The sequence below is a fragment of the Rhea pennata genome, chromosome 2, assembly GCF_028389875.1.
Source record: "Rhea pennata isolate bPtePen1 chromosome 2, bPtePen1.pri, whole genome shotgun sequence".
NCBI classification, from domain to species: domain Eukaryota; kingdom Metazoa; phylum Chordata; class Aves; order Rheiformes; family Rheidae; genus Rhea; species Rhea pennata.
In genome coordinates, this window is record NC_084664.1 from 20,710,120 (window position 1) to 20,735,502 (window position 25,383).

A 25,383-nucleotide genomic window follows, 5' to 3' on the forward strand; every position below is an offset into this window, starting at 1 on the left:
CACATCTTGCTTACTTTCACAATTGTTTTGTGTTTAAGTTTGTGGTGCAGTTATTCACATTCTTATACTCTTAATTATGATTAATAGCACAACCAAACTGCATTTATATACAGGCATCCATGCATATTTCAATACGCATTACATAACACAATTTTAAAGCTAAGCTTAAGCATTGTGTTTTAAAAAAAAAAAAAAAAAAAAAGTGCTACCTTGGGAAAAGGAGCAATTCCTTTGCAAAATGGAAACAGCTCGCACACAGCAGTTATATTTTTTTTTATATACATATATATATATATAATATATATACACACATACACACACAAGCATATTTTAAAGCTGTTATACTTTTAGATATGAAAGCTTAAAGAAAAAAAACACTTTGGTTATACATGGATACAAAGATACAGTACTAGGGATCCGAAATGACTATACAACTCATGGAGTCGCATACGTCATTTCAGAAGAGCTGCAATCAGCTCTGTCATCAAAAAACAATCACTTCGGCAAATGTTTTTATTTTAAACAAGTATTTGAAATTTAATTGATTCTTTCAGAAAAATGTGGTTTTTATGTATCTCATAAGGTTCAAAGGGAAGAGATTAGGAAATTGAAGAAAAGTTGAAAAGTTTTCAGGTATCAGATTTTTGAAGTTAGCTTTTTATTCATTATATACTATCTTTAAAGTAATCAGACTTATTTCTTTAACTGGGGAAGGTGGGGGGTAACCTACACTTTTTAGAAGTATCTGCATGCTATGTGCAGTAGCAACACATTATTTGGTGTCATATACATTAAATAGCTAGAAATGCATTATACAGTCTTTCTCATCATAAAAAAAATTTGCTGGCTACTGAATTCAATTGAATGAATAGGTTTTCTAAATTTTTTCCATGCTGCATATTTCAGTCTAAGTTTTTCTATGTTTCATAATCATCTTCCATTGGAACTACAGCACAGATTTTCTTTTTTTTTTTCCTTGTTTTTAAATACTCTGGCCACCCAAGAAAAAGCTATCTGTTCTTTGTGAACTGACAGTATTTCCATATGTTGAGCAACATATAGGATTCTGGCAGAGATGGTCTTACTTTCATATAATTCTCCTTCACCATCCTCATGAAAATCACCTGAAATTTGACCATGTTATAAGCACAAGGCAACATATATATTGAGCATACACTCAGTAGAAGTATTGTATTCAAGAAGTTTAGCTTCCCAGATATTCTCTCTAAAGCCAGGCCAAGCACAACTATAGCCTCAGATGCACAAACACATCAAGGGGGCACAAACACATCAACTAAGAAAGCACTAAAACTTGTAATTACAGAGTGTAGCACAATACCTATTAGGTAGGCCTCTTATGCATATGTAATCAATGTTCTAGCCTTTCCTATTTGTTGAGCACTTCCCTTTCCAAAAATCTCTCAAATTATTGGGGGGTGTGTGTGTATATGTATGTACAGACACACTTATATAAAGATTTGTATGTTAAAGTATATAAATATATAAAGATCACTATTTAATCGGATTTGTAAATTCTTTATTCTTTTAGAAGTAAAATGTATTAACAAACTTAAAAGCCAGTTCATGGATAGGTAATACCACCTAAATATTATAAAGAGTATGCTCATCCCAGTCAACAAGAAGTCATTTGATTAATTAAGGAATACAATACAGGATCAACAACACATGTATGTTTAATTATCTAATTTGAAAATATTTACTACAAATTACTATAATAATCTCAGGCAGTAACAATAAAATTCATTGCTACAATGCTGCATCTGCCTAACCGCAGGATTTTTTTGTTTTTTTAGCTATCCTAAAATCCTTTTCATTATAAAATTCCCCACAGTCAGTGCCTAAGTGATACCAATATAATTCATATGGGTTCTAGTATGGAAAATAAAGTCTTTTAAATACAAAGCTTCACTTAAAATACATAAAAAAAAAGTTACCAAAATAATTTAAAAAGCAATTTTGAAATTTTAAAGGCAAATACTATAAAAACAAAATTATGTAGTACAATCTGAGCAGGATAATTCTTATGTCAAACTTCTTTAGTAAAGGTCAAGTGCACCAGAACAGAAAAGTAACTTTTTTTCCTATGGACAATTATTGCATATTTGAAGTGGAGAGGAAAGTGGAAGAGAATATTTGTTTCAATGTTTTTACTAATATTTATTTCTCAGAAAGTCTTATGACTGTGATCTTTGTAATTTGTAAATTTATGGGATTTTAGACCTTCTGCAAGTATGAAAGGAAAGTACGATTATCGCAACAAATCCATGGAGATTATCAGTACATGTGGCTAAAATCATAAATAAACCCTTTTAAAGTATGTCTCCACATCTTAAGTAAAGTCTTTTAATTTATAAACCTAATCTCAGTTGACATAAAAATAAGTTTCAGACTATTTGGAGCTATGTGAGCGTAGCAATTTATATATTTTCATATTTATATATCTGTATCTATCTATCTGTCTATATATGCAATGCTACTTAAACAGGTAACACATAATAAAAGATAATGAAGTTTCCAAATCTTAAAAAGTTTCCTCCGCCTGCACTCTCCAATGTAAATAACGCTTACCGTGGTGAGAGACTTCCTCTGGGTGAGCTTCCTCTGCCAACAAGGCTGCGGCTATTATCTCCGAGATCTTGATCTGCAGTGTAAATATTTCACAGCTGATAAATCAACTCTTATTAGGTAAGAGTTTTTAAAGCTGCTGTAGGTAGTCTTAAAATATCTTAAATCTCAACTTCTTCAGTATTGAAGACCAAATACGTAACTAGTTTAAGACTGCTGAACTGTAGCACGTAAGGTGTTGTCCTTACACATTTCTGAGGGTGTAGCAGGCCATGGATTATGTTCACTTCTTTCATTCCTTTCAGTTTTACAGCACAGAAGTGTGGTTTGCATTTGCAGTACCCTCCCCTCAGCCACTTTTAATTTCTACGGTGAAAGTAATGAATCACAGCTGTGGACAGCTAATCTGTATGCTTATCACAGCAAATCCTGATGCTTTGTATTTTTTTTAACACTTTGCATCCCAAAACAACTCATAAAATATGTAACGCATTAAAATCGCCGCTATCATCTAACAAGCACAGCCTACTCTACAGATTCACTGAAAACTTTATGAAAGCATGTAATTCACAAATTCCTACTTATACGCAGAAGTATAGGCAAGCCCCTTGCTAAAAGGTAGTAAAACAAACAAAAAAGGCCTCATTAAATACACAGAAACGTTTGGCTTGGAAGGACTCAAAAGGGTTACTTTCCCCATGGCCTCTCCATAACCCCCCCCGCGCCCCCGCCGGGGCTGCCCTCCCCCGCTCCGGGGCGGCGACCTCCGACCCTCGGCGGGCAGAGCCCGGCTGCTCCCCCGCGGGCCGCGCGCGGCGCAGCGCGGTGCGGCGCGGAGCGGCGCGGAGCGGCGCGGCGCTCGCCCCCTCCCCCGGCAGGCAGGGCGGCGAGGACGCGCCCGCAGCTCCTCACCGGGACCGAACAAAGCCGGGCCGCGCTCATTAAAACTCCACGAGAGACCGGATGTTACAAAGCGTCCAGGGGTAAACAGCCACAAGATTATTAAACGCTGCAGAAGTTCTCCAACGGGATCTCTTTCGCCCAAACTTGCGTGTAATGCAATTTCATGAATTATGCAAATAGAGGCTCAAACTATGCACGACAAAACCCAGAGCTGTGGTACTCTCACTGCAAAGAGCTAGGAACTGAACACATCAATCACAGAAGTCACAGGAGACATTGTTGCATTCCTGCCTGCTGATGGCTCTGCTTAAACATTTACATTTTAGACAGTTTTTTTTAAATTAAAAAAAAAATAGCTGTTCTGCGGGACAACTGAGAATTTACTTCCAGCACATAACAACTTTATACAGACATTGAATAAACAAATGTGGAGCTCAAAAATAAAAATCTAACAATCTTTTTAAAAAACACGTAAGCCTGGAAAGTAGCACAGGTTTTCAAGACCAATAGCGAGTTTACCTGCTTGACTGTTCTCAGACTGAGCAATAAGTGCTGCCATCGCCGAATTTGGATTCAGCCTATTGCCATACATGTGGGAGGGAGGCAGACTGAGAGAGGATCCAGGTAGGGTGTTCGCCTGCAAGACAACAATTGAAACTTGAGTCCTTTTTTAAAAAAATGGAGGGAAATGCTAAATATATTTTAAGGAAGTCTTCCTAATGCACAATTATTAGTTTTTTAAAAAAATTAATGTATTTGGAGAAAAAATCGATTATTTTCCATCTGGGAGTACAGAAATAGAACTGCAATACTTTTTAAACACAAAAGCATTCCAGTGTGGTTCACAGTTGGTTTTGGTAGACAAATTAATAAAGAAAACTTCAAATAAAAATTTACTGCAGCAAATCTTAAAAATACCTAAACTGCACTTTAAAACAACCAACATGTAGCAGGACATCCTCGCAATCCTAAAGTATGCACTCAATGCTCGGACTTAGTAGCACGGCGACCATGTGGTTATCCTCCTAATTATTTAATCTTATTAAACCATTTACAAAATAAGGGCAGGTAGACAACAGATGTCTCACAAACGCTCGGGTTCCCGACATCACAAGCCGGCTGTACAGGTCAAAAGGTCCAACTTTCAGCTCTACAGTTTAACTACACACAGCCATATTTCCTTTGCTCTGCTCCGTCATTAGTAAAACCTGCACACTGTTTTGTTACTTCCTATTTTGATAGACTTGGAAGCCTGGTGTTTTTTTGTTTTGTTTTGTTTTTATTTTAAAGAATGCAAACAGCCATTACAAGTATGTTTTCTATACAATAGGGGGCTCAACGAATCACAGCTTTGCCCTGACCCCATATAAGGGACTGTATTTTTGGCAGTTGGCCAGCTCTACTTACTGAAGAGCTCCCAAAGTTTGTGTTCATTCATGTTGCTAACCACAATTCTGAAGGTCTCTGCTGGGACTTGTGCCAAACAAGCGAAAATGAACCCTTAAACAGATGAAGCTAAGGAGGCTGGCCAAAATCTTGCATAATCCAATGCAATAAAAATACCTTCTCCCTTGGCTGCTTATGCTTTTTCCCCTTTCAAAGAAAAGATGTGTTAAATGCTGAGTTTCAGAGACACAAGCAAAGAAAAAAGGCATTGCTGCTAATGAAAAAATTTGCATTTTCCTGTCTGATAAAAAAAAAAAAAAAAAAAAAGATTTCAGGAAAAAATAAAAGATTATATTATTTGGGGGTGGGGGGAGGAACCTGCAGACACACAACTTGTGATATCACGGATTTTAAAATGAGTCTTTGAAGAAAATGTAAACCACCTTTACAAAAGCAACATTTTTTTTTTTTTATGAAATATGAGAGAAAAAAAGAAGGTGAAGAGTAAGGAACTCAATTTGTGGGACATTTTGACACATATAACTGCACACTAGAGACGAGGGAAACATACTGGTTATTACAGCAAAATATTACAGAGTATAAACTATGTCTCTGGAAAGAATCACACACTACCATTAAGTTTTGGCTTTCAGCCAACATATTAAACTTGATGAATGGACTTTTATGAATTCACACAACTGTTTTCAATGATGCTTTATTTACTATATACTGGTGAGAAATTGTGCCTGATACTCAAGTTTTTCTACTGTCACAAAATTAGAAAATGCAACAAAAAATTATTTAAAATGATTGGGGTTTTTTCACTTTTCATTTTAAAGGTAAATATAAGATTGCAAGACAGTTTCACCTCAAGTCTGGGTTTCTTTTTTCTTTTCTTTTTTTTTTCCTTTACAGAATTACATTTCTCTCATAGAATTAATCCAAATTAGTCCTAACTCTTAAAATAACACAGGCATTTCCACCTACCTGGGTATGCCAACAAATTCCAGAAATACAGTACATTACTACTGTGACACACACTGATAAAGGAGGCAATACCACACAACTCCTGCTGTTTTCCTCAATAAACACCTATACCACAATTCCAACTAAACTGTTACTGTTCACTAGTAACCTTCAATTGTTGTCCCATTTTCCTCTCAAAAAGCAAATCCCAACAACATATTTCTGTCGAATTCTTTCACTGAAAAAAACCTTGCAAAATGAAAATTACCACCATTATCCTCTTCCAAATCTGAGAAGACAAGCAAAATAAAAATCTACACATTCTTAATGTAAATAAAATGTTTGCTGTTGTGAATTCTACTAATGTAACTTTAAAAAAAAATCCTACAAATATTGTGGTTTACTTCTATTTAGTTTTAGATTATTCCTACAAAACAGGTTTTTATTTCTTAATTCTAGCAAGTGTACTGCTGATATTTTATGCAGAAACTGGTGTGTTTATTCGCTGCAAGGCTACTTAAAACTGCATAACAACGACTATATTTATATATATATATTTATAATGGCAAGGCATCAACAAGGAGAATACATGTTTAATTGACTGCAACATGCACAAATAGCTTTAAGAACTTATTTAAATTAAAAGTATCTAAGCATCTTGAAAGGAGTTGCTAAAGTGTGGTGAGTAACCATCACATCACAGAAGACATCAAAGGAATTACACAATATTTGCTAAGTGGACAGACAGATCAAAAGACTTAGCATGATTTAAACAATATCTAAGAACCTGAGTTTTTTCACAGGTGGTGGTTCACCCTAAACTCACCCCCTGTGTATACTTTAAAAGACTAGTAAAGGTGTCCTGCAACAAATTGGAACTACAAAAGTTCTCGTGACATCGCATATCCTGTGCATCTCTCAAAGGGAAAAGTCACGTTAATAAAATTGCTCAAGTAGCTGGATAATTTTTTTTTAAAAAAATACTTTTTTTTAATGGCAATGTAAGATGACAAAAATAAAGATTTGAGAAGCTTTACATATGTGACAACTTCATCTGACAGGAAAGTAGAGGAGGTGGAGGAGCACTACATTATTTAAAGGTGAAATAGGAGTTTCATGTTTCACACACAGTCGAAACAAGCTGTAGCAAGCATTTATTAAAAATGCGCAATCATCTTGTCAATATATATTAAGGTCACAGGATTGAAACATCTTCTGAAATGCAGTACTTTTAAAGCTGTAGGATTCTTTATTTTAACAGATTCTATTTAAACAGTCAACATACAACACATGATTAATATGTATGAACTAATGAAGAGACTGCTAAGTATTTATTCTGAAAAGATCGCATTTTTTTTTGGAAAAGCACTTTTGCAGAAGGGTTTAAGCCTATCTAGAGGTATATACTATATTGCTTTCATTTATGGCATGTTCAATAAATCAGTAAAGCAGTAAGTAGCAGAGCAGCACAGAATGAAGATACACTGTAATTCAAGGAATACTCGATTGCAATAAGCACAAATGACTTTGACTGATGCTTAAAAGCACTTCCTTTACCTCAAAAAAGTGTGTCAATTAATTAATATGAAAAGTATATATGCAAGTTAACTAAATTTAAGTGATACATGAAAATATCCTGTGAAATATTTAAAATAGAGCATATTTCTTTTATTTTTACATCATGGCAAAATGGTATTTTGCTCTAACAGCATGAAGTTTCCTAAATTAACAACTATTAACATTCATAACTGTACATTAGCTTAATTCTCCAGAGAAAACAGTTCCTTCATTTACAAAGTTAAACGCCCTTTAAAAAATAACAAATGAAGAGGAGAAAAGGAGTCAATACTTAGCTCTATACTATTATATTGGAAAGGTCTCAAAATTTGAGAACCTTTGGGCATGCCTGTTCCCTGTTCAAGTTTTATACTAGGAAGTATTTTCTGGTAACAGGCCCCATTTCTGTCTCAGCTCCACACCAGTAAGGTTTTAATACTCAGCGTGTGATGAGAGATGAAACCAAGTGTGAACAACTTTCAGGTCCCATGAGTAGGCTGACTGTTGAAGCTGTCAGGTTCAATTGCATCATTCCACATTATTCAATGCCCCAAACTGCTCCCTAATTGTTAGGGGCTTAACATATTCAAAACCATTGTTTAGGCTAATGCTGAAATGCCTATAGTTGAGTTTCCATAAAGCAAGGGGAGGGATTTAATTGTACTTAAACCATTACTGAACTTTCCTCCTTTCATGATAGGACAACAACGACAGCCTTAACAACCAATTCCAAGACAACTTCTTAATAGTTTATATTCAATCAACATATTTTTTCCCTTTGTGCTTTAAAAATAGTCACTGCTATATTGTAGTTTTAGGTTGAAATACTTTGATGATGCTTTAAAATTAGTGATAGATCATTTAATTACTTACTCTAGTCCATACACACTTGTCAAGAACAATTTTAAAAGATTTGAAAGATTCCCATTTAAAATAAAAACATATCATTTCTCCTGCATTGTCCATACTCTTTAAATATGATTAACAAATTAATGTGCTTGGGGTCATTGTATTTACCGATCATACTAGTTTTTTTCTTCCACATGTCTAGCACCATGCTGCAATAGAAAGCACAGAACTTCCCTCTGTTGCTACTAACACAAACTGAAGAAATCGAGAGCACTAGATAATAATAACTACAAGCAAACTACTTCTGAAAAGTATACAGTGAATTACTTTTCAAAAGAGTATACAAGAAACTTGATGCAGGATTTTTAGTGAATGAAGTAAATAAAGTTCTGTTACACTTTTGAGAAAATATTAATGCTTTAAACATAACTATATACCTTCATGAAATAAGGGAGAAAGTTCAAACACGACTTAATACTAGCAGAAGCATACTTTATCTAGGAAACTCTGAAGTCATCTTAAACTGACTTATTTTAGTCAATGGCAAGCAATATTCATCTGAAAAATATAGTACGGATAACAACATCAAGAATAAAACCTACATTGTGATTAAACGAGTTAGACACCCAAAGATACTCAAGCAATGTACATAATGCTAAAGCCAACTGCGATTCACTTTTTTAGTGAAGAAAGCTGAAGAAAGTGACAGCTGCAAAAGCAACCTGCCCTCAAGTTTTACCATTTAGCTTAGACAAATGTAGAAAAGTGATTTTACTCCTACAATTTTATAAAGTTAATTACATTATGGGACGCATACTACAGCTGACTCTTCTTAGTATTCAGTGCAACAGGAAAGAGACTATGCTGCTGCCTCCTCTTCCCCTTCCAGGCACCTTTGGTACCTCCCATAATTCATTTAGGAGATGTGGGGGAACCAGTGCTGCACATCACCACTTGCCTTTTCTCAGTTCTGTTAGCTGTTCACATGGTATGCAATACATACCGAGATAAAGAGCAGCCAGACTGCAGTTACTGTAGCAACACCCTAACTTACCGGAAACCCAGGAGAAACTTGTGCCAAATCAAGGGCTTTTCATACATCACTTGTGGCAATGCAACCCTTGAATATTTTCACCACAAATATGGAATATGCTTAAAAATAACCATTTTGACCTCATTTCCTATGAAAGGAGAATTTAAGCTTTCCCATGTATTTTCTTGTATGTCAAGAAACACCAATGGAGTTGAAGACAGCAAAAAAATTCTTAATAAAATCCTGTTTCCACACTTCGGAAAGTCACCACAGATGTTAACAGGATAAACGCTACTTACATGTTTTTAATTGAATCAATATATTTCATATTCATTAGCTGAATACAGCTGAATACTGACTTCTCAACTAGAAGAGCCTACAGCACTGAAAGTTGAAACTGCCTACATTGTACTTCATACAGCTAATCTCACTTTATCTGCTGTCATACATCCATCGACAAAATGCATCAACCCAAACATCCACTGTAGTCATTTACTCATTCATTCTCTGAAAAGAATACTAGGACTGAAAAGATACCCCATCCCATACAGCCACCATGACCATCCAAGCACTTTGATGTCCTGAAAGTTTTCTACAGATAATAAAGCTGTAATTTTCTGAAATGAATTGGACTGTATACACACACACACACACAAAAAACTTAGACAAGTAAATGTTTTTACTAACTGCCTGAAATAAAAGAATTAACTGAAAAGCTCAATTAGGATGCCAGGAAAGTTAAAATGAGATCATAAAGAGGTTTTATCACCTCTTAGAAAAGAAAAAAGCAACTTTTCAATCAAAAGAAGCATTCAATTGACATACAAATTATTATAATTAAAATCTTTTAAGAAAACTGTATATATGACATGCAGATAATCTATCCATAGCATGATTCTACATCATTGCATTTGTACTTTTGAATGCTGACGGCAAAAAATAGTAGCTAAAGAACCTTCAAACTTCAAGCTGTGATGAAGACCCTTGCTTATAAACAAGCAAATAATCAAATACTGTCTTTGAGAATCAATTGTTTTGATTAAAATGCACAAATAAATCCTCCAATTAAATGAAACCATCTATCCTTCAAACAGCAGCACTCAAATATTTTTCAAGAGAAGCACAAATGAATGCAACTGGGAAACACAGTGGGAATTGAAAGGCAAAATGAAAAATTAATGGCACACCTACAGAAACTAATTTATACCTCTGCCCACTGTACAACAAGGGCACATGAAGTCATTAAAAACCACATGGGTACAAAGTCTGTCTTCCAATAACATGAAAAGGCTACAACCTCAACTGTACTGCCAGTTTACTATCCTCTTCCACATTATCTGAGCTGGATATTCTCTAAGATTTTAACTAATTAAAACCTAATTAGTTATAAATTTGCTAATTACACACAGAAGATAAACCTGTACAAAAACATACTAAAATGCTCCCTCATTAAGAGTATAACTTCACAATTTTTCCTAAGGAGGCTTTACAGAGTTAAGATCCTGGGATTCTTCCTTCTCCCCACAAACCTAAATGAAACCGAGCTATCATTTAAATACAAACCCCTTTTTACCTCAGTTTGTTTCTCCAACCTTTCCATTTACCTCTATTTTCATAGCACTTAACCTGTATATGCTCTACACAGACAATGGAAGCAATATCCAGCATAAGAATCTGTTTTCCTTGAGAACATCAACCAGGAATCACAATTTCACTTTCATATTGACTAGCAGAAAGAATGATTTGATTAGGAAACAAAAACAGTACACAAATATTCTATAATAATCTAATTTCTCAACATGAATATTCCAAAGAAAGCCAATTTAGTGAGACACACTAATAATATGTCCAATAATGGATTCAAGAGAGAAGTAACTACTTCTCAGATCATCTGTAATTTCAAAAATAGTAATGATCACGAATTAGCTCTTTATTCACAAACAGTGATATTTTAAATTTCTAAATAAAAATTGATACTGTTTGCTATTCAAATGACAAAACACACATCCATAGCAGCAGAATTACTGCTGTGTGAAAAATGCTTGCAAGAATACTCAACATCTTACAGAGGGCCTACAGGACACTACATCAACAATGAACTTTGCAGCTTGTAACAAAGGATATGCTACGTAAATTTGAAATCTTTTTCAAGTCAAACGTAAACATTTTTTTATCTAAGTATTTTTGTATTCTATCCATTGCATACAGACTAGAAAAATTCACATTTTTCACATTCAACACCATTACTATTGTCTCAGGCAGCTAAATTGAAGTAGCGCTACACTCAGTTCAATGAAGAGGTCAATGTGCCTCAGTTGCCTGGAGACTGATGGTTGCTACAGCAGCACCAGATAAGCCAAGCTAAATAAGCTTCAGCTTGAAGGCAGAAAACATTTATTGCTAGACAGAAACACTGATGTAGTCGTCTCAGCATGCAGCATTGTGCAAAATCGTGCAACTGCCTTCCAGACTACCTGTATATTGGATAAATATACATGAAGACAGTCTTACTGAAGCAAGAAGAAAATATAAGAAGAGTTAAATTAGGCTAAATAGTAGATTACTTACAACTATGATTCCTTTGTTCTTCTAGTTGAGTCACATGTTAGAAGGAATTTTCCCTCTGGCTGTAAATTCTTCCTCCTTGCTACTCTCCTCCACCCCCACCCCAAAAATCCTCAGTCAGACTGAATGAAAAGAAAATTAGATTTTTTATACATTTTGCCTAGAAGTAACACGGAATTAAAACAACTTTAAAGCGATGAACAAGAAAATTTTGATGGAAAAGCCTTTATTGGTAGAGTTCTTTTTACATTTTTTATTTTGTAAGTCCCTTAAACTTAAGAAGATTTGACATAAACATGGTTTAATGATTTTGGAAGAAAAGTCACTATCTTGTACTTACAGCTTACCATAAAATATAACCCCTCTCTGCCTACAACTCACTGACGGATGAATTTAGACTCTTTCTAAATCTACTAACATTGGTGACTTCCTGTGATGAGTCCCAAAGACAAGCAATATATTCTATTAAAAACTTGTTCTTTTTCTCCTGGATCTTCCTGCCTTCCTATTTTGTATCTTTAATTTTCTCTTAAATCATGAGATAGGGAGAACAGAGTAGTTTCAGCATCACAATTAGTAATCCTTGTTGATACTTTGCCTTTGACTCAGTGGCTAGGAGCCTCTTCTGAGAGATCTTATCGGAATTATTTTGATAGCTACATAAAATATGTCAATTTTTTTTCATGCATCCACTATTTCTATTTATTTAAGAATTCTAGTAGCCTAGTAAGGATATTTCTTTTTCCTGGAATTATACTTCTCAATCCATATAAATCTTGATTTCCAGATGTTTTATTATTCTATTTTTAATTACTACTCATTTTAAAGGTAAAGCAAAACATCGTTAGAAAGACAAATCCAGAAATATATAACTGAAGTGAAATAAAGCTGTATGTTTTTCTGATTTTATGTTGGATCTAAAAACTACATTGCAACATAAGCTACACCAGAACTGAATATACACCAATTAAAACAAACTAAAAGAACTTAATGGATTCTAGTTAATATTCATATGAATATGAAATGTATTGTTCATCTGCAGGAAAGATCATCTAACTTCTTTTACATAAAAATAATTACTTACAACAAAAGGAAAAAATTAGCGTCACCTGATGGCATGATGTTGAATTTCTCCAAAATAAGCACCCTTCAGTGAATAACAACGTGTTAACAACACACTGCTATAAGCTATGTCAATCCTTTACAAAGTTGACTGCTCTCTAAGAGGAGAAAGGTTTTACATGGCATCTACCCACCCACCTGTTACACAATATGCAAAGCCCTATCAAAGTTACTAGTTTTGCAGATAAGCCAGTAGAAATCTATACTAATTGCACTCAGACTCTGGATTTAAGAAAGGCTATTCTGACAGTATTTCTATACTAATAAAGAGACTTCAGGAAGCAACCAATCTCAGGGATCAGAAGAACGAAGAACAGAATACAGGTCTTTCCAAGTTATGTAAATCATCTTTGATTATGTGTGCTATGTAATTTACCACAATTAAGATGAGCTCTTTTGAATGGCAAGAAAGAAATGGTTTGAATGAGTTCATTAAAATATTTTCAAAGTCCCTAATTATAAGTCTTAAGGTATCTGATCCAAAGGTGTCTGCAATGGCATTATACTAAATTCTTAACTCCAGCCATTACATGTGGTTGTGACGCATGTCTTGACAGTGGAATAGGAAGCCAATTTAAAGCAGCCATCTCTGGGCTTCCCAGTACAAGAGAGACATGGAGCTACCGCAGCAAGTGCAGCAGAGGACTACCAAAATGATTAGGGGACTGGAGCATCTCTCATCTGAGGAAAAGCTGACAGAGCTGGGCCTGTTCAGCCTAGAGAAGAGAACGCTGAGGGAGGATCTTATCAATAAGTAACTTAAGGGAGGGTATAGAGAGGCTGGGGCCAGACCCTTCTCAGTGGTGCCCAGTGACAGGACAAGAGGCAATGGGCACAAACTGAAACACAGGAAGTTCCACTTCAATAAGAGGAAAAACTTCCTTACAGTGAGGGTATGGAACAGGTTGCCCAGAGAAGTTGTGGAGTCTCTTTCTTGGAGATATTCACAACCATCTGGACACAATCATGGGCAATGTGCGTTACATGACCCTCCTTGAGAAGGAATGTTGGACTAGATGATTTCTAGAGGTCCCTTCCAACCTCAGGCATTCTGTGATCCTGTGATCTAGTACAAAGCTTACTTGAAGAGTGAGATGGTCACATCTGTCACATCATAGTGTTCCAGAACAGAGGGCAATTTGTCTTTTCTGATGTTTTCTTTCTGCTGCCAAAGAAAAGTTCATTAAAGCACTAACAACTACTGTAACTGTCATTTTCTAAACGGTGTAGGTGGTTCCCCAGTGAATTTATTAAAGGAACTTAGGCTTTAACTTGCTTGGCTCTAGCAAACTTCAGATGCTTATCTGGAAACTTTCCTCCTTTCCTCATGTCTACTTGAAGCTGAATATTGTACAAAATAAAGAGGAGGGGGCAAGAAAAAAAAGGTATGATTCTCAGAACAAGATTGGCAAATGGAAGTAGAATGAGGCCATAATGAATTTGAGAATATGATATCCATAATTTGAGGCTATAATTGGAAACTCAGCAGGCAAAAGCAGTCAAGCACATTCATTTTACTGTGAAAATGCTCAAATTTGCTGTCTGAGGACACTACAAAAAAATCTCAATTTTAACTTTCAGATTACTTGTCTGACTACTTGTTGAAGCTGTACTTTTCAATTTCCTTATAATTTCATCTGCAGACAATGTTCCATACCTGTTTTAAAACACATAAATAAGCCTTCTCCTGAAATTGTTCCTACCCTTCCTGTTGTCAGGGATAAGAATTAAGAACAGAGATCATCTTTTCTTGTATTTTCAATGATTTTCTTGTGGCTGAGAGAGTAGAACTGCTAGCCTTGCTAATATGCAAAAATATGAGCAGAATTAAACTACAAAAAGCAGAGAAAAATGAAACAGGAAACCAAAAATAATGTAAACTAGTGACTCAGAGAAAGAGCAGAGGGCTAAGATACAAGGATCCAAAAATCAGGACTAGAGTAATTCACAAGGTAAGAAAATAAAAACCACGGAATGACAGAAGTATCTGAAACCAGTCAGGTGCTCTACATTCAGAGTCTGAAAAGATCTTAGGATTCCTGGGCTTTCACATTCCTCAAATGTTAACAAATACCTCCAAATCTATTGAAAAAGCTAACCCCTAATTCCCTTTAAAAGCGGGATCACACAAAGGAGGATAACTACGACTATATGCTTGCTAAAGAAAACCCTGCTGTTTTCCTACAGCTTCCAGGGGGAATAAAGTCAAACCAACTTCAGGGATAATGGAAGCGATTTAAGCAAACTTATTTCACTTAGAATTGCAACTGAGTACCCACCCTCCCAACTACCACATCTCCACTACATAGGCATAGTGGCACTATAGTTAAGTGGACCTATTATGCTGAAAATTAAATCTTAGACTAAACAGAGTAATGAACAGCAACTGTTCAGTTTCCCTTTCTCTGTTCATAAGGACTGCTGTTACAAATGCTTCTTTTCCTTCTATCAGCTACTACTGTGGTCAAGGAAGCACAGCATCTCATGTGACAATGGGAATTTAAGACTAAAATTGAACAAACTGCAGATGAGGAAGCTCAGCTACATTAAAAATAAATACAACTCCACTAATGAAAACGTTTTTCTCCTTGTCCTATATATCTGCTGGACTATATCTGTAAAACTGGTTGGTGTCATGTATGTGCAATAATGCTTGAAATTGCCTCATTTATGCTTATATAGTCACTAAAAACTTGGATACCATCACATGGGAGGAAAAAAAAAAAAGAACCAGTTAAGAATTTTATCATAGAAAGTTTCCAAAACACAAAATATTCCTAAAAGATTCTCAATACATTGAGATTACGATAATTGAAAAATCACACTTGATTCATACAATAAAATCAAAGAGTTGATTTCTTCAAAATAAAGAGCTCTACGTGTTAAATAAACTACTGTATGCAAATTCCACTCCCCCTAAAAACACTATTGAAATTAGATGAAAGGATCATTAAGTGCATTTTTTTTCTTAAAAGGAATACAATCTGAAAAATGGCTTTAATAGTCAACAACTGGAAGAAAAACTCCAGACAAAAGCCTTAACTTCTATTTCTGCAGTCTAATCCTCTGGCACATAGAGCAAACACTTCCTTCATAATGAAACACTAAAACCATTAAAATCAAATGAAAACTAAAAAAAAAATCCTAATTATTATTTTCTGATTCTAACAACTACCATCTCCTGACAAGCAGGACACAAGTCCTGCCATACAATATCAAAAGATAGCGAGGCACTTAGGTCATTTTTTATTATGAAAATACCTATCAGAACAACCTGTTGGAAAGAGAAACACAGTAGACTGTTACAGAACAAAATAACAGGCTAACAAACATCTTTGCTATGATTAAACACAAAACACAAGGAACTCTTTGCAGATGAGGCCAAATTCCAAATACTGCAACTTGTGACTCAGTGTAACAGGGAAAAATCAAGACAATATTCAAAATCTAAATGCAAGAAAGTGATTTTTCCTCAATAGAATGTACATTAACTTGCATGAAGAGGCTAAGACACACACTGCTGAGAGAAAAGATCTCTCAAAAGAGTTTTTGATCTACTAATTTGCTGTCACATGCATAACAGGTAACAACAACAAAAAGGTAGAAAAGATTAATCTGTAGAAAATCAGGAACAGATGTGTGCATCATCTCTCATATTTGCCTTTTTTTTTCCATTTTTGTGGTTGTTAAATGCATCGCTGTGCTCACTAAATTGAACTGCATAACCTAGCAAATGCTGTCTCAAGAAAAGAAAAGAGGGCACAAAAAAATCCACATTTCCAGCAAGCAACTCTGATTTTTGCTAGACCACTGATTCCTACCTGGTGACGAACACCAACATTTAAATTCAGCTTATCTAAAGCACAATGCTTGGTTGAAACATCAATACTTGCATAACAGCTCAGGTGATGGAAGTGCCAAGTTCAAGGTTATGTGTTGGCACTGTTTGTAAGGATAAAACCAAAGACTACACCCTTACCAATTTCCAATAGGCAAATACAGTGCTAGGATCCCAGCAATAATGTAGGACTTCATTAATTCTCTGTGCAAACACAAGAATTCCCTTTTAAGTTTGTCAATCAAAACCTGTCACCATTTGAACCTCCCTTGATACTTCAAAATTGAAAGAGTCTTTGAATGATAGTAGCTGTGGATAAGCCCCAGACAACTAAATCTATGGCCACTTGAAGACAAGTTAGGCACTGACATAAGATACATGATTCCTCTGAAAAAAATCACAAGAAATTTGCATCTCCCCAAAAAAACAAAGGCAAATCAAGACAGGAATTTCAGGCACTTAATTAACCTATGGAGGGCTCTCCAGTTCAGCTGAACACTGAGAGGAAATGCACTTCATAGGGTATAATCCACTCTTTTGTGTCGACACGAGGAGAAAATACTATGGTATTTCTGTTCCTGACTGCTAAATCTGCACTCTGCCCAATTGCCTTCTGAATCCACTTGTCCTCTGCCAGAGTTAAACTGAAAGGGTTAGTGCAAAGCTCTTGCTTATTTACCTTCTCCAGGCCATTCATGATTTCACAGACCTTTGTCTTATCCCATCTCAGTCTCTCTTTTCTGGACCAGAGAGTCCTATACTATTCAGTCATTCAAACAGATGCTATTCCTCGTCACTGTTCACACTTGCTGCTCTTGTTCTTCTTCCAGGCCTACTGTATCTGTTCTGGACAAAGACTGTCTTCTCCTTTTAACTTGAATTTCATCTGCCCTCTCATCCCACCTTATCAGCACAGGGTGGGGAGGTCCCCCTGTAGCTTGTCACAGCCGATCCTCATCTTACCTCATTCTGTAACTTAACATCATCAACAAACTTAACTTCTGCTCCTCTTCTTTTTCTGGATCGTTTATGAATACGCTGAATGTCAAAAAAAAAGATCCTTCCAAGACTGCAAGGGTAATTCTCTCTACTGTGAAAATCAAGTATCTGTTTTTTTGTTGTTGTGCTCGCCTGCCCCAGTCTTTTGAGCAGCTACTGAATTTTGACACAACCTTTCCCCTCATCTCCTGACTGCTTATTTAAGTATCTTTAGTGAGTGATTCTGTGTAATACTCTTTGAAAATTCAAGAAAATGGTAATATGTATCATTTGGCCACATCTTACCGAACAAAGAGCTCCAGTATCTCGCAATTTCTCTTCACAAAAGCTAAGTCAGCTCTTCCCCAAAGCATCATATTTTTAATTTATTTCTTTCAAATAGTTTACATCAATTTGTGCAATGCAGATGACAGGCTTATCCAATCTTAAAACCTTGCATCATATTAGCCATCTTCCAGTTCTCTGGTATTCAGATAGTTTTAAACCATATCTAAGAAGTAAAGTTTATATTGTACTCTCCTTCAGTGGCATTTTAATAAAGTCTCTACTTGGCCATCTATTTTCATAAAATATGTAAGAAATTAATTATTTTTTTCTGAAATCAGTTACATTTGGGTGAAATTAGCCAACAGGTTTCAAAGTTACCAGGCAGAAGTTATATATAGATACACTGTGACAACACAAGCCTTCTTTCTTTAGGAAACCAATCCAAAAAGATTACTTAAAAATATGATCTGCCAACTTCAACAATGTTTCATTTGAAATTGAAATTTATTCTATATTGGTATGTACCAAATATGATACATGTATTAAACATATACTTATGTATTAAGCTAGATTTTAATTTTTCATGTTTTATATCCACTACTTTTGATCACTGTAGACATTATAAATCATAAACTGTTGGCTCCTATACAAACAAAAAGATAAGTATAGTTATTTGTAAAACAGATTCCCATCAGAGAAGGAAAAATATAAGAAACAGAAAATGTAAAAACATCATTATGTGCAGTACAGCATTTACTCATACACTCTAATCATTTTGGCTTTATACCACTACAACTTCCTACTCCCTGGCCTTGACAAATGCAATCTTGGCCAACATAAATCCATACAAAATGCTGCCATAAAGATAATTTTTCTGGCTCATTACTTTGACCGTGTCACCCTTCACTTTGCACCCCTCTACTGACTCCCTCATTCCTTCACCATCAAACACAAACTATGTACCTTCATTTGTAAGACCTTTCAAATACAGAACTATAGCACGTGTGTCATCTTTCATTTGCTATCAAGATGTCAACCTTGGCCTCTTCTTTGCCTTCACTGGCCTTAGTTGTCAATCTGTCAAATCTCCCAAATCAACATCTTTGTACTTTATCTTATACGACCATTTTTTACCTGAAATGTCCAGAAAATTTTCTTGCTTTCCAGTATTAAATCTTTCTTTAAAATACTGTTCTGATAACAAACACTGGTTAGAGTGATGATGCACTGTAACTGTAATGCTATTTGTCACATTACAGTCATTATTAACACGTACTTCCACAGCCCTTTTAAAAAATCCATTTCTAAACTGTACAAGGATGGGACAATGTAATACTAGAGTGAACTCCTAGCCACTATAACACCACATCTACAACAAATACAGTGCATTTTAACCTATTTTCCAAGTAAGTGACATTTTTTAAGCATTGTAAATAATCAGATCAGTAACATTGTTTGCTATCTTTAATCTTTTGGAAATTTACCTGAGTTGCAGCAACAACAGTAGTTACAGAAGGCGCAGCTGAAGGTGACAGAGCTCCCACCTGCAAGTGGCTTGAAGCCTGCTGAGGTAAATGAGAACTGGAAACGGGAGTGCTAGATCCTGAGCCAGATACTGCATTTGGAAATGATACTGCTACATCATTGCTGCTAAAAATACCTGAAAAAAAATTACAAAAATAATTACGTGCATCTCCCTCTCTTTCCCCCTCCCTCTGTTGTTTAGTAACCACATAAATATGCAATAGAAAATTAATCAAGACAAGCAAGATAACTTAATATACAATACAGAATGTTCCTGTGTTGAAATTCTAACCATGCTCAGAAGTATTCTTGTCATTTGACATTTTACAATTCAGGAAACACAGATTCAGTTTTAATCTTTATTAAAATGGTTGTGATGCATCAAATATTTATGTGCATTATGTTCAAATATTAACAATAGCAGAATTTTTGGCTAAAATGCTTGCCTTCAGAGTCTGCTATCTTCATTTATTGTTTCAATGTTAAACATTTAAGTAGATAAAGAATTAAGTATTGGGCTGTATAACTGAACAAAAGATTTGAATGAAAAATACTTTTGACTCTAAAGTAAAACATTTCTGAACTACATAGATTTGTTCAAAAAAAGCTGCAAGAGAATTTAGGCAACCAAGAGGATTTCCTGTGCAGTTTTAGAGAAGAACTGACAGCAAGTCTGAGGACAAAGTCTTCAGATTTGCTGGTAGAAGTGGTCGCATTTCATTTATTCACAAACTAGAACTCCATCTGTGATCTAAGAATGCTAGAGTAATATTTCTGCTAGAACAGTCAACAAGTAAATGACTAAACACGTTAACATTAGTCAGACTTGTATGTTAGGAATTCGAATAGGAGAGTGCATACCCCTCTGTGAAGCCATTACTTCTGTTCATCTACATGCAGGGTAAAGTTGATTATATAGGTCAGGAAAATCCCTATTGACCAGAAGCCCAGGACAAGAAGTAGTACCTGTCTATGAAACTGTTAGGCTCCACGTGCATTAGATAAGTGAGCTGTCAGCTGGCCAAGGAATATCAAGCATGGTAGCACTGAACTGCAGTTAGAGGAAGAGTGCCACAGGGAGTAAACAGAAGTAGAATGAACATGGTTAGATCAAAAAAAGCAACAGAATTGAAACGCCAGTTAGAAGGCAAAGGGTGGAGCTAGTTTGTCACTCATACAAATAATGATTTGAAGAAGGCAGAGACAAGAGGAAATTCAATATTAAATACCACTCTCCACCCAGCATTCTTTCTGAGCACAGACACAGTCAAGGGAGATTAAGATAATCCAACTCCACACATAATATGCAAACATTGATGCATCTTAATTTTCCTGCCTCTTTAACCATCAAAAGCTAAAGAGAAAACGAACCAAACTCAGTGCGGAAAGAATAGCTGAAAAACTCAGGTATATTTGGAAAGCAGTCATTTTTTTCCTCTCCCTAATCTAGATCAGGCATTTGTTCTAATCTTCTCCCCAATCTCTTCATCACACCTCAATTCTACACCTGCTCCTCTCTCCTACTAACCTTCTCCTCTTTTCTCCTTCCATTTAGGTCATTCTTTCATAGCTTACCTGCCCCCTCCCCCTTTTGTCACCATCTCAGAAATCTACAGCTATGGAACTATTAGCAGTTACGATCCTCAACATACTTATGCTATTACCCCCTTTCTCCAACTACATCTGTCTCCTCTAACTAGACAGTAAATTCTATGTATTCTGCTCTAGATTTCTCTCTCCACATTGCCAAAATAAACATCATTAATAAAGAGTTTTGCTATTGAGTCTATTCCTCATTGTTGGATTAGCAACCACAAAAGATAAAAAATAATCCTCCTCCTTAAAATAATGCAATCTGCTTTAGAACAGACTTTAAGTCAATCAAACAACTGGAGGAGATTCCCTCACACACACTTTGCATTCTGAATACATATTTTAAACTATGAGAGCTACAAAATTACTTCAAAAAGATTAGACTCTTATGCAATTACTTTGTTCCAGGAACTGTGACTTTAAGGCTTAAAGAAAATATGAACTATCACACAACTTATGATGAAATCGTAAGAGCTAGTCTCCATAAGTTTTATCATTCTCATAAAACATCATGATAATGAATAGAGAAATTGATGAAATTTTCAGCAAGAGTCAAGGATAGCAAATCAAGATATTTTGCCAGAAAGCTAAAAAGAACTCCAAAACTCTGAAGCATGCTATTGTAAGGTTTTTTTCCTCAATTTTCAGAACCTCGCATGTTTTATAACTTCAGAGCTTATGCTTCTACTGTTTTAATTGTGAGGTTTATTCTTACTCTTAAAAATACAATTCTAGAATGCAAGCAGATAGTTACAAAATCATGGGCATAAAACTTCTTTAAAAGAAAGACAAACAATAAACCAATTTGCCAGTGGAACAAAGTCTATTTTTTTGTTTTTTATTTAAATATAAAAGCTCACCATTTGCTGGTGTTGCAAAAGACAGGACAAAGAGGACCAATCCACATACTCTCTTTGGGCTAAGTATTTCCATTTAGCAACACCTTACATAATATGTAAGCACATGCATTTCTGTAATCTCTCATGCAACCACTCAGATAAGAACAGGATACTGAACATGCAAATCAATCCTTGATTTTTCACGTCATTTCAAAAATATCTGTATAAAAACTGTGTGCATACCATGTTAGAAAGCCAAGACAGAAGATATTTAAAATATCTCAGTTACATCAAGTTGTCCTTTTGTTTTTTCGGGAGATAGATAAATCGCTTTCTGAATCAGCAAGGAATAATAAGGAAAGCCTAAGCATCACATAAATCAAAGTTATGTTAAAACACATTAAAAAAAACTTAAAGTACTTCCCACATTACTGAAAAGCTAAATAGGTATAGCCTATGATGAAATACGTTGTGTAATTTGCAAGAGGCAAAACTAGCATGCTGTTAAATACAATCTTAAGAGTTTTAAATAGGATGTAATTGACTGCTAATACACACGGAAATAGGCATGGAACACTTTTAGGGTAAAGTCTGACTGTGCTTAACACTGCTAACATAGCTGTCAAACACGATCTCAGGTTCTGGGAGACTAAAAAAATATAAAAAGCACGTACAGCCTGTACTGCTCAAGTGAAACGTTTAATAAAAAGGCAACTGCAAAACAGTATCTCTGAACAAGAAATAGTTGCCTGCTCAGCACAGAAGTACTACAGAGAAAGGAACACATGCATATTGAAAAAACTCTCTCTTTTTTTTTTTTTTGTTCACAATCAATGATGAAATAGATAATAGAGGAAATAAAAGAACTTCAAACTTCAAGAATAGTGAGAAACAATATAAATGGGCTCAAATCAGAACTAGTTGTCCTAAATTTAGATTGTACAGCAGTTAACGTGCAGTTAACGTGCATCACTAAGCAGCATGCAGAACAAGTTTGGTGGGTTTATTCAAAATCTCAAAAATAAGGAGTTCCATGAGCAAAAGGATTAATAGAGCAGATGTACTTCTGGCTTGCAATAGTTTTGCATCTCACAGATGAAATCAATACACTGGGCTTCCTCACCATAATCCCTGTATCTAACTATAACATCCTTGGTTCTTATATTTTCTAACACTATAGCTCCCTACTCACATTCCCCTCCCATACAGGTGATTTCCTAGATCAACAACAAAGGCTATGGCTGAATGGGGACAAAGCTTACTGAAGGCCAAAATCAAGACAGTCAGTATGAATAAAGTATTGCCTTCTTAGGAAACTAGAAAGATTTTTTTCCCAACTATAAAGTTGTATTTTCTTTTAAGACATTACCTTGAAACTCTTGAAACAGCTCTGCAGTTGTGGGGTATCTATTATAGTTTGTTGCTCCTAGTATTTTGCAAAAACTTTAGGACTAACACAACCCAGTCTAAGAGCTTTTAGAAATGTAAACTTGCAAGCCGATTAGAGATGCACATAACTACAGACCCTAAGATGTCCCTTCCTGTCTTGGTGGAGGCTAGGACAGAAATAAAAGGAGATCTTGTGTCTTAAGAGTAAGAACTTCCTTACAAAACCTGAAGCTATATATTTCAATATACATTTTCAATATCTTCACTTCCTATGGTGATTTCAGGAACTTCCCCTTTAAAACCGTAACAACTTTCTATACCAAGCAAGATGAAAAAGTGCCTTTAACACAGTTGCCTGTAAAGTAGCAACTAAACATTTAGAAAAATTGATTAGATAATTTACTTCCCTTTCTTTAAGCAAGCAAGAACATGTTCCTTTCTGACAGGGTGTAACAGCAGAAAAATTAACCCACAATTCGTCATTTTCCATTATGGACAAAATACAAGCAAACAGGTTAACACAATGCCATAATCTTGGAAGATAACAAAGAGAAAGCTGTGTTTCAGACTGCCAAACTACCAACAATATTTCATTTCATTTTATCTGAGATAATGAAACTACGGCCTGATGCTAGGGCCATCTGGTTTCCTTCCTTCAGGAAGGAATCTGAAGTCTAAAGATCAAATAATCTGTTTTCCTTCTGCTGATGAGCTTAATGGCAGAGTTTAATTTCAGATAGGTTTTTACAAGATCCTGAAGTAACAGTACTTGAGATGTACAAAAAAGATAGTTACTTATCTGCAACCTCATAACAAGCCAGTATGTCCCTTCCTTTCAGTGACTGGGAGGCTTTTTTCACAGAGGCACACCAGCCTCATTCAGAGAGCAACAGTCAATGTCCTCCTTTCATGAAGAGCACTCTGCTTCCTTTTCATGATGAGGTAAAAGGAGAAAGAGCTCTCAGATCTGCAGTACCCAAAGAATGCATACTGCTAAGAGCAGAGGGGAAAGAGGAAGAGACAAAATATATGCATATATTTTCAAAATGGAATAGCTATTCTAGTTTCACAGCTATTGATAAAAAGTAATTTCTTTAATTATTCCATTTGAAAATACTATATAGATTGGATTTATAGCCAAAGACCAAAATGTTTGACAAGAATCTCCAAACAACTGAGGAACACAATTCTGCATGGCAATATCACACACAAAATGAATCACAGTGATTTAAAGACAAGATATAGCACAGACCCAAAGTCTGCTATCAGGATTCATTAAAATTATTCCTGAACTCCTGACAGTTCATCTAGCAAAAGGCACCTAGTCAATCTCTTCTGCCTATTTCCATTCCTATCTTCACGATGCTGGCTTTGCTAACAGCTATCTCTATTCTTTCAAGAATTTATACAATAACCAGCAGAAGGTGAGGGTATGGGGGCCAGAACTGATCCATGGTGCTACACAATGTCTACTAGTCCTACCTGCTACAGTCAACAATGTTTTTTTACACTTGACCCAATGTTCATTAATTACGACTACACTCATGCCAGTAATGGCACAGAATTCGCTTTTCAGTAAGTGTTATGTAGTGATGAATACTAATTAACAGGGAACAACTTGTATAAGCGCTGTTTAAATCAAGTTTTGTCAATATATAGTTCTCAATTAGACTTTTAATTCCATATGTGTGCTTTTAAGTACAAGGTTTCAAAACTTTCTAAACTACTGTCAAAATATTGTGCTTGCTGGTATAGAGTATTCCAACTCCTACTTTGAATTAATCCAAACTACTACAGGTCTTTCACTGCAGCCCTCTCCATAGTAGAAGCGCTTGCAAACACATTTTTCATAGCCTGGCCAAGGTAGATTTGCTCATTGAGAGGAGAGGAACATGAGGATGCAGATAAATGACACACTGGGCTAGGAATCTAAGGAGAGCTACACCACTGTTTATCTAGCACAGTAT

At 35.5% G+C, this 25,383-nt stretch overlaps 1 protein-coding gene across 4 annotated transcripts in view; it reads right to left on the minus strand.

The window, feature by feature from the left end:
* Positions 1–25,383, minus strand: part of MLLT10 (MLLT10 histone lysine methyltransferase DOT1L cofactor) — a 130,836-nt gene that overhangs the window by 12,437 nt on the left and 93,016 nt on the right. For all 4 annotated transcript variants that reach the window (XM_062569034.1, XM_062569038.1, XM_062569035.1 and 1 more), the window contains 3 exons: positions 19,556–19,731; positions 4,009–4,126; positions 2,590–2,662 (listed from right to left, as the gene is read on the minus strand). In XM_062569034.1, the coding sequence (XP_062425018.1) occupies positions 2,590–2,662; positions 4,009–4,126; positions 19,556–19,731 (367 nt within the window). The remainder of the gene's footprint in view (positions 1–2,589; positions 2,663–4,008; positions 4,127–19,555; positions 19,732–25,383) is intronic.